At 42.5% G+C, this 10,983-nt stretch overlaps 1 protein-coding gene and 1 long non-coding RNA gene across 2 annotated transcripts in view; one reads left to right on the forward strand and one right to left on the reverse strand.

The window, feature by feature from the left end:
* The window catches only part of UBAC2 (UBA domain containing 2), a 106,996-nt gene extending 101,920 nt beyond the window's left edge, over positions 1-5,076 (reverse strand). The window contains exon 1 of the mRNA XM_052785712.1: positions 4,931-5,076. Coding sequence (XP_052641672.1) covers positions 4,931-4,961 — 31 coding nt within the window. The 5' untranslated portion in view covers positions 4,962-5,076. The remainder of the gene's footprint in view (positions 1-4,930) is intronic.
* Positions 5,077-5,155: 79 nt separating this feature from the next.
* On the forward strand, positions 5,156-8,500 carry LOC128141150 (uncharacterized). Its single transcript, XR_008234926.1, has 2 exons — positions 5,156-5,350; positions 8,270-8,500. It is a non-coding gene; the product is annotated as an uncharacterized LOC128141150 (long non-coding RNA).
* The last annotated feature ends 2,483 nt before the right edge of the window (positions 8,501-10,983 follow it).

The following is a 10,983-nucleotide window of genomic DNA, read 5'->3' on the forward strand; positions in this document are numbered from 1 at the left end:
CTGGTGTTAGTCTTACAGGTTTACGTTGTTGGAAAGGCCCTGCTGTCTTACAATGGAAAGCCTCCTGCGTGTCATACTTTGCTCCTGGGATGCAGCACGTTGGCGAACAAGCACCAAATACACCTAAGCAGTGCTACAATAAATCAGACAGCCCAGTTTCAGTCTTCATGCACTCATGCTAGCCTTGGCGGAGCCACTGAAGTGTTTCAGCAGCATTCTTCATGGGACTCAAGTTGCCGGCAGAGTGCAACACAAGAAACCAGTCTGGGTCCGGCACCGCAGCCCACCTCTCAAGCCCTTCCTTAAGGCCAGGTGCCGCAGCATGCTTCCTGAACACACTGCAATATTGTTTTACAAGTCAACTCAACTGGATTAGTGTCTTGCTAAGTCATTTGAGTACGCCTGTGCTGTGCTGTTTATTATCCAGAGTAATTGCCTTTTTTTTTCCCCCAGGGCATGCCAGCACCTCCAATATTCCAGATAACAGAAACAGTTTCCCTTAAGAAGGGCAAACTGTTTTTGTCCTTTTAAACGGCGTTCTTCCTTGTTTGCCGACTTCCATATCTCATAGTGGTAACATGTACCAGGTACGTTTATTTTTACATCTCCTCATCCAAAATTGTGTGTCGTGCACTGAGTAGGTGTGTTATCAGCTCCCAACACAGTCATCATCTGCTACACCTGATACTGCCTGTCCAGAATTCAGCGTATCACTCCTAGCAAAGGACCTACTTGTCTCAACTGGCTCACATGCACCCAGCGTTGGACTGTTTGTTTGTTGGAGGGGTTTGCTTTTATATATGTCTCTTATAACGTCACTTTTCAAGAACCTCTCTGCCTATGCATGTGATTTTAAAGAGTACTGAACAGAAGTAGGATGGGGGATTTATACCAGGAAACTCTTAAAATAGGATAAGAAATACTGTAGAAACACTTTATGTAAGAACTCAACTGCAGTGCTCAAAGTCATAAGACATCTCCTGAAAAGGCACACAGACAAGGTCAAGCACTTCACTACACAGGCTCAGCTATGCAAGCATTATTTACAAGAAAATCTAACTTCAGTAGAGGTGGTCAAACTTACAAGGAATACCTGAAGCTGGATCTGTGGTAGAGAGCTCACGAGTTTTGAATATTCCTTGGATGAAGATAATATCATCCACCCCACTGAACTACAGAGCCAGGACGTGAAACGAACTTTTCTGTGTAGCCACGTATCATAGTGTAGCATCCACTGGCACCCATAGTACAGAGATGACCCACAAAGTCAGCTCACGGGAAGTAATACAGAAATAGTTTGTACTTGCTAATAACTTTGGAAAATATTGTCTGTTCAGCATACTAGTGGTATATTAGCAGAAATAAAATCTGGCCATCAACCAAGCGAAGATCCATGTAACAAAAACAGCTCAAGGGTCTATCTATGCCTAAATCTAGATGATGTTTTTTAGGACTGTTTTATCAACTGACTGTAAATAATGCAACAACCTTGCCCTGAACAAAGAACAATAACAATCAGGACAGCTACAGTAGATAAGTGGACTTCAGAAAAGCTTAGCTGAGCTATACTTAATCTGTTGTATGTCAGGGCCACCTTGTAATACAAAAGCAAAATGCATTCAGAGTGAACAAACCCAACAGTATTTGTGATCTAGAAATCTGGAAATGCAGCTAGTCAGTAATCTGCACAGATACATAGCTGAACCCCTTTTACTGATGAAATAAAAATACTCAAGTTTTTCATGTACTCAGTCAAGATTTTGTTCAATGCCGGCAGCCAAAGATTTTCCCAAATAAATGTTATAAATAAATTGTGCTAGCAGGAAGCTACAGTGTCTTCCTCCCACGTCTCCTAGAAACAGTACATCAGTCTACCAAACTTCAGTCATCTCTTCTGCCACATTTTGTCACATTAAATGTTTGGAATATTAAACAATAATTTAATTTTAGCAAGCACACAGGCTTTTTATTCAAATTATAAGCTATCTTCTCTTGAGCACATACAGTTACCATGTCTGGGACATAACAAAAGACAGAACTGACTATAGGGTCAATCAAAGTTCCACGAATTTTTTACAGCAAGAGGAATAACGTGTGATGAAAAATGTCCAAAACTTAATATTCTGATTAAATTATTCTATGTAATGAGGGTCAAAGACCAGTTTAAAATGCATATTTAGCAAGAAAATATCCTAATCATCTCAGTCTCCCTGTAGTTTAAAAGAAGAGTTTCATTTTCATCAAAACATCAAGAGATAAGAGAGGCAGCCTAGAAACACTGAGAAGACAGGATGCAAGAAGGGGAAAAGGGACTAATGCAGTATCAATCAAAGGGAGATAGGCTTCGTAGGACATTGATTACGAATTTCATCTATGTACTGCATCAAACAAAACATAAGGATTCTTGAGTTATTTCTCTCATTTAGACCTCTAATGACAACACAGACCATTAAATTGATCTTTATATTGTTTCCACAATCTCCTGGAATTATACGATATAGTCCACTGTTATTTATTTTGGTTTATTCTGAAATTAGCAGAAGAAATAAAAACCAAAGAATTCAGAGAACATGGACAATAATATCCTCATCCAAGATTCTATCAACCTTCATTAGATTAGTATTACCAGATGGAGCAAAAAGTTTATAACCAGCTGCAACTGCTGCCACTGCGAGCCACTGGTTACTCTCCTATCTCTTTCAGAAAAGTATTAAATGCAATTTCAAGAATTAACTAAGAGAATCTACACGAACTAAAATACTTCAAATGAGTTAAATAATTATTTAGGTTCTCCTAAGGAGTTTCAAAATCAAAAAGAAGTTTTTAAAAAGGTGAGTAGGCCAAACCCAGACTTGCTTCCATAAAACTAGGGACAAGGGTGTCTCTGGCACCCTTGTTAAAACACTTTGCATAAGAAGCCCAGTAAGAATCACGTTACCAAAATGTAGTAGAGCTCTGGGGTCATTTACTGTTTGTTTGTTTTCCCATTGCTAAAGAGGGGAATTCTGCAGAAAGGAGTGAAAACAAGGTGATGATGAAAACAAGGCAAAAAGAATACAGTAGCCTCTGACGTTTCTACCACCGCATCTATGAAGATGCTAAAGCCCTTAATCTAGTAGGAATATAATCAACAACTGGGTCACTTTTTAAAATTACCTACGATACACATGGCTAAAGAGAGCTTAGTATTACTAAGTTTTACCAAATGGTATTGTGATATGGCTTTAACCAAACGTTATAGATGTTAAGAAGTCTGTCAGAGCTGGCACACCAGGCTAGAGGAGCCTTCAGTCTGACCCAGCATGATCACTCTTATCGCTCTTGAACCAGGTGTCTGGTTATTTTATCTAGGGTCTCTGATACAGGTCCATTTATCCACCAGCTGTGCCTCAACAATTGTTTGTCATTGCCCTTCTGCCAGAGGTTACCGCTCCCAAGACCCAGGGGCAGAACAGAACATGGACGCACATGTACGTTTCCCTGATGCAACATCAGGCACTGATTCATTAGCTGCCTAAAGCATCAGATTCTGCACATCAGCGACTGAATCCTACATACCCGCTGCTACTGCAGCAGACACTTCAGCTACAAAGGCAGAAACAAAAGTCTGAGGGCAAAGGGACATCTTAAACTGCCACAGTTGTGCACCAGGTGAGAGTATGTCACTGCCACCTAACTAGAGTTTGTGCCTCTACTAGAGTTTGTCAGTGCACCAGTACCAGCCAAGTCTTATTGTGAAAAATCACTTTAGGTCAACAGGTGAGTTCACTAATAGTGTACATTGCACCAGTTTTCCAGAAGAAAAAAATTCTTAAAAAAAGTAAAACATTTACTTTTTGCAGAATGGCATCTTGTCTAGATTTTTCTCCTAGCACAAATATGTTTCTTATGACTCCAGTTTTCCACTCATCCTTCCGATGGACCTATCTTGGAGAAACTTTTAAATACTGACTGCGGCTTTCCACCCATTCAGCCAAACAAGGATACGCTTCACCCCACCTTCCTTCTCATAGAATTATACACAGACACATGCCACCAAAAGGTTGTTCTTCTACAGTACCTATTACTGGAGGAAAAAAAAAATTAAAAAAATAATCAGGAGCTGCGAATCAAGTGCAGTGTCACCAGATCCATCTGCAAAAACATGCCCCCCCTCATTTGGATGCCTCAAACAGAATACAGCTACAACTAATGCCCCTTCTTAAGCGGCAGACTTACTCCTCCCTTGCTGGAGTGTGCTTTCACACTCAGAGTTGGATTTTGCGTGAAGCACGCAGTTAGTCAGCAAAGTTTTGACTTATCCTTTGTCCCAGCCTGCTCCGTAGTGCCGTAGCCCACTGCAGCTCTTCGTCGCCGTTTCTAAACGCAGCAGATTCTTTGCCCTGTAAGCAAGCTCAGAAGCAACCCTCGAGGCCTGCGAAGTCCGTCCAGGTACCGCTGGGATATGAAATGATTTACGTACGCCGCACATAAAAAATAAACAGAGCTGGAAACGTGTTTGCCCTTAAACCTGCCTTGCCAAAGAAGCGGTTTAAACGACAACCTTCTCTTCGCGTTAGAAGAGAGTTCTTTCTCCGCTCTGATACACACCTATATATATTTTTTCACATACACACACACACAGAGGGAGCTGGGGAGCCGGCCCCGGGACAGCCGGGCCGGGAGAGGACCGCTCCGCCCAAACACAACCCCTTGCCGCCGGCCGGCCCAGGCGGCAGAGCCCGTGAAAGCGGAGACACCCCCCCCCCGCCTCGCCCCCCGAGGCACCGCCGCGGTCCCGCAGCGGCAGAAGCGGTAAAGCCCGAGTTTAAACGCCAGGCCGCGGTGTGCGGGGAAAGGGGGGGGGGGGGAAGCGAGGCCGGCGGGCTGCCCCCCTAACGCCGCCCTACCCCGACCGTCCTCCCCGGGCTGCGACGGGGCCGGTACTCACAAAGCCCGTTGGAGCCGGTGCTGGTAAACATGGCGACGGCCCGGCCGAGGCGGGCGCCGCCGGCGGAACCCCCAGAGGCCGGGCGGACCCCCCCAGGAACCGCGGCGGGCCGGGGACGGCGCGGCTAAGGCGGCCGCGATGGGCCAAACGCCGCCGTCAGGCGAGCGGCCGGCGCCCCCTGCAGCAGCTGCGGGGAGCGGCTCCTGTCAGAGGCCCTGAGGTACGGGGAAGGGCTCTCGAAAGCTCGGGGCGTAGCCAGGCGGGGATAAAACCCGAGTTAGCCTGCGTGTATGATACCTAATTACTTCTGTCTTTATAATTATGATTTAAATTTGAAATTTGTAGGTGCCTTGGGGAAGCTTGGCTCCTCGCGTTCTGGAAACCTGAGAGAGGCTCGCCCTAGTCTTGGGAGTCCGTGAGGTAAGTGCCGGCTGAGGAGCCGTGGGTAAGCTCTCGTTACAGCTAACGGAGACATAGTCAATCAGACGGTGGAGTCTGGAGAGCTTTGCAGACGGTCAAATGAAGGTGTCTGCTTTAGGGTGAAATTAATTGCTCCCTAGGCTCCACCGACTGTACTGAACTGATCACCGCTGGCTGTAACAGGACATTAGACACCTAGTTCTCTACCAACGTGGTAGACGCCTAGTACAAGGTGACCCAAATTCCCAGCTTCATGCCAATAGTGGTATAAGGCTGAAATTTTTCAGGCACCAAATTTCAATGACGTTTCCAAGGGAAGTCATGGTTTACTGAAATAAGTCGCGCTAGGCATTTAACAGGTGGTGATGCTCTGCTCTGCATCACAGGTGTGAACGTCGGGAAGAAACAGGACGAGGTTTGCGCGCTGTGTGTTTGTGCGCTTGACAGAACTGAGGGCCTCAGAGTCACATTTAGTTTGCCACGGTACAAGACTGAGAATAAATGTCACTCTGGAACTGGAAAATATGACTTGTCAGCTAGGTAACAAGTTTTAACAGGCCACCATTAGTAAAAACTTTTTAGGCAAGTCATGAATTTGTTAGATTCCATAAAATGCCTTTTAATATTTACCTTCAAATGCCTTTTAATAATTACATTCAAACACAACTGTTAAATAGCACTTGTAAATGTGAGGACTCTGAATCTTTGTAAAGAAAATCTCTTAACACTGCCAAGGGGACATAAAAAGACCTTATGCTTGGGTCCACAAAGACTTAAGCAAAGTTCAGCATATCAGTGTGTAATTTTAAAATGTCTGGCTCTCAGCGCTAATTTCAGATTTCTGTCTCTCACTTGTCCACTCTGTACGGGGCCTGCAGTCAGGCAGGTAGGAATGGGAGTCACAGTCAGCTCACGGAGCAGGAGGTATGTTTAAACTAGCCAGAAGGAAGAACCAAAGAGATAGTGCACTGGAAATCCTGACTCTCTCCCAGGCTAAGGTTCTTTCCTCAGCAAAGAATTTGAATTGGATTCACAGCAGGAAACCCATCATTGTCGTTGTGTCTTTGGCTACAGACAACTGGCTTACTCTTTGCTGTTAAAGCACAGCTGGAAGAAGTGGTTTGCTACAGAAATTCTTCTTTCTTTCAAACGCAAATGGCTCTGGCTGCTGTATGTTACGCGTGCAAATTCTGTCTTGCCAGTATGCTGCTGAATGCGTATAATCATACATAAGTCACTGGCAACCCTCATTTCTAAGAAAAGGGAAGGTAAAAGTAATGCAGTGCAAAGCTTATAATAGTTCCAGTGTGCAACCTCATTGGGAAAAGCTTGCATGCCTCCTGAAGCTTTAGGGATCTGATGAGGTACTCGTGGATTAATTAATCACCCTTTTGGACTTTTTGACTAAATTCCACTTAAAGTAATTAAGCCTTATTGTGGATCTGGCTTTCATATAGGTGAGGATAAAACCTGCAAACTTTTCCATCCCTGCCTGTGTAATAGGCTTAGGATTGCTGTTTTGATGCTGCATACAAAGCTCGCTTTTATTCCTTTTCACAGTCACGCAGAATGGAGTGACAGAACAATCATTAATTTAGAGGTTTACAGTCCTGATGGCCAAGAACTAGTGTTGTTCTGTTTTATAAGCTCAGTTTTGAAGATTTCCCTAGATTGATGTCCTACAAGGTAATCATATTATAGGGATTCTTCTCAGCAACGTTGAGCACTGGAATTGCATTGAAGTCAGAATCATTAAACATACTAGAGACTTCTCTGTGTATTTTGCTGAGTAAGGATGCATTTGGGCAAATATTTAAGAGCTGTTTTGAAAGCAGCTCTGCGGACTTGTTATCGCTGACAGATACGGCAAAACTGAATGAGTAGCAATAGTTGGCAACCTTCTCCCAACAACATACCAAAATACTTTCAGATTAGTCAGTACTGCTGGGATACAGGGAGCTGGCTCTGAATTTATTTGCCACTGTCTTACTTAAGTCTACAAATATATTACTGAGTCTTTGAAACATCTAATGATATCCCTTGTTTCAAAAAAGATTTATTAAGTCAGTTTTTCTGGGATTAGATCAGATGAGATATGCTATGTGGTTTTGAGAAACTACATACCCCATGCTAATAATTATGGTTTCACATACCGATTGAATGGTAGGTAGAGGAAATGTAGTTTTTGCCCTCAGATACAGTGCGAGGCAGAGAGGGTTTTTTATCCCAACACCGTCAGTGTCAACTGGTAGCTTGTCCTAAGAATTATGCAAATTATTTGCATTATTTAAATATACAGTGTTGTCCCCTTTAGAGTTAAATGAAATCATCAGTCCTCATACTTGCCTTGGAACATATCCCAGAATAGGAAAGCTAGCACTTATCTACTAATCTACTCAGAACAAGCTTAGAAGGCTTTCATGCTGTTCAAATGTCAGCTTAAATATCTCCATTTGTTTATTACATCTAGTTAGTGGGGTCAATTTGGTATGTTCAAAATAAAGTTATTTAAATTTCCTGCTCAAAAGAAAATCCCAGGAGACTGGAGTTTATATTTCTAACTATTTTCTAACATGATTAGGTTGCTTTCTTCTCTGAACTTGTGATGTTTTTGAACCAACTCTTAATTACTAATTAATCTCTAACAGTCAGATGCTCCCCTGCCATATAGAATGAAGGATAGCGGCAGAGTAAAACAGGGTGGAAATGTAACACCTCGCTCAGGAATTTTCTGTCTTAATTCAGTGCAGGTCAATGATTCTGCAGGTTAATGGCAGGTGGTCTAGTCTCTTTGATGTCTGGGGCTTCCATGACATTCATAGTAGCACCTGCGGTTATTACAATTACCTGAAAATATTAGCAGATACCTGAAAAGAGGTTAATGTTTAACTTAATGATTTCAGTAACTTCTCCCTACAGTTTCCAACCCTCGTCTTCAGTTACAGAAGACTGTAAAGAAGCCGTGTGCCATACAAACCCTACAGAGGAGACTTCTGTGACAGTGCAGCTTGCCGATAGCAGCTTGCATGGGAACACGAGGAAGGGCAGAAGGCAGAGATTCACTGGGCTGAAATCAGACTGATTGGTCCTGTGCCTTTCCAAAATTAGAGAATTTCTCTCAGAAAGTGAATAAATCTTTGTACTGCAGCAGACCTGCTGTCCTCTTAACCTGTAGTGGGTTCATTTCCTTACACAGATTTTTATTTTTTAACTACAGCTAGAAGATACAGAACATTTTCTAGATTAGTTCTTTCCATGTAGAGCTGGTAGGCTTACAGTTAATGTGAGGAGCATGGAGCGGCTAAAGGAGAAACTTTTAGGTATTTCTTAAGTACGTTCTAAAGAAGTGTGCAAAGGCAGGCAATCTAATGGAAAAAATGGCAAGACTATTAGGTTTTATCTGTTTTTTTTCCAATTGATTTTTCATCACACTATTATAAAAAAATGTTAAGAGTGCTCAAAAGTTTTCCATTTGTTATGGTTCTAGCCATTTCAATGAGATGTTTTGCAAAACTTCAATCACCGTGTTAAACCTGAACTCCATATCGACGTCTAGTAATATGAATATGTGGGTAACTATTGCTTCAGTAACTCAGTTCAAACAGCACTATCTTGTTTTTCAGCTAGAACCCTGGAATGGGAGGCAATGGCAGTACAGTGTTTAAGGGACTGGCTCATCTGGAGCTGAGCCACGTCACCAGCTGATGGCTATCAGCAGCCACAAGCTCCTGCTCTTTGCATTGCTCGCCTCCATCCCCAGCCAGGGCCTTTCCATGCCTACTTCAAGCCTTAACCACCTTCCAACAAGTGTCTCTTATTTTGTCCCAGCAAGTCACCAGAAATGTGCTGCATCTGCCACCTTCTGGATTCAAGCCATGCCCCTCAAATGTGGGTGAGAGGAGAACAATGGTGCAGTGTGTCCTGCAGAGATGCAAGGAGGAAGCACAAGAAGAAAACTACTTGCCTGGACCTGTGGAGGCAACGTTGCTTTCTTCTTTGTGTTGTGTCTTTGTGGACTGAACATACACACTGACAGTTTTACGCTGAAAGTCTTAACCATCGCTTCTCTGGTAACGGTCGACCATGTGATCCCAGGCACGGACACCACATGCACCCAGATGTTGGCATCTCTGTGTTCAGGGGCAGCACCAAGCACTTGATCAGCAGCTGTGTCTCTAAATACTTGTAAAACACTCCCTTTAAAGTTGTCGTCCTTAAATTCTTTGTCACAGGAGCCAGGCTATTTACTTCAATGAAGGTTGAGATCCGGTGAAAAACAAGAACATATGGTAGCATAACCAGGAACTAGATCCTAATGCAAACATATTCGGAAAACAAGTTTACAATACGCAAATTGATTCTGATGTTTCTTAATTGTTGATTTTGATCTCAGTTTTTATGTTTAATCTTCTATGTTCATGTTCCTTTTGACTCGAGTGAGACCTCATTCTTGTGAGAATTAAAAATACACTGGTTCTGCTGCCCTTGGCTGAGCAGCTGTCACTGGATTTTAGATCGCTTATCTGAAGGGCATTAGTTTACTACAAGGTAAATTGCAAAACATCAGTAAGCATCAATAAAATGATGAAATTTAAGGATAGTGCTCAGAAGACCCAATTAAGGAATCCATTAGGAGGGCAAAATATTATGTATAGCATTGCATAATGCAACATACTTGCATATCTGTACTCTTCTATGCGTACTAGAGATCGAGCACTAGCCATCTATTTCAGACTGAATTTATGTCAAAGAGTACCTTTGTGATCTGGAGTATATGCTAAATTACCCAAGAAAACTGTCAGCAACAGTGAAAAATTTAAGCCTGTAAGATGCAGAAAACGAGTTGCATTGTTCCACACAGGTATGGCTGTGCTGAAACTGCCTATTCTGAAAATCAGATTTTAGAAGATATTTATAGGGGTATTCAAAGGATTTTTTTCTCTGATACCTATTGATATTTCTCAGATATCCCCCTCCTCTTGCTTCACATCCGTATTGTAGTCCTATCTGTGTATCTCCGCACAGTGCAAAGGTTATTAAACGCCCATATTTACACTCAGGGGCAAATCTGTGTTTAAGGAAATACGTGGCCACCCACATCATGATGTTATCAGGCCTGTAGCATAACACTGCTAAGAGATAAAAAAAATGATAAAGCTTCAAGCGGTTCTTCTCCCCAAATGCCATTATCTTATTTGTATTTGATTTATTTAAATTCAAGCATGAAGGAAGTGTCTTGTCTTTTTTTCCCCCCTAACTCTAATTAGCCATACCAGAGGGTGTTGTGTTCCTGTGATTTTATTGAAATACAATGATCCCTCAGAATAACTTGCAAAAAGTTGAAGAATGTTCACCCCAGAAAAGTACTTGCACGATATTTGCAACAGGGGTACATACGCCTCCAGGAAATAAGCATTCCCGGGGTTTCTTTTTTCCTCTAAAAATGTTAGTAATGGCAAAGTTAGGTGCCAAAAATCTATGATGTCATACAAAAGTGTAAAATTTTGCCCAGCTGAGGCCTTTAAATTGCCATCAGAAAATGAAACTGGTCTTCATTACCAGAAAGAGGAACTATTGTAAAAAAACCCAAGCAAACAGTGTGTCGATAAATCACACTTAAATAGAGTGGAGCT

This window comes from Harpia harpyja, chromosome 4 (genome assembly GCF_026419915.1).
Source record: "Harpia harpyja isolate bHarHar1 chromosome 4, bHarHar1 primary haplotype, whole genome shotgun sequence".
Taxonomy (NCBI): Eukaryota; Metazoa; Chordata; class Aves; order Accipitriformes; family Accipitridae; genus Harpia; species Harpia harpyja.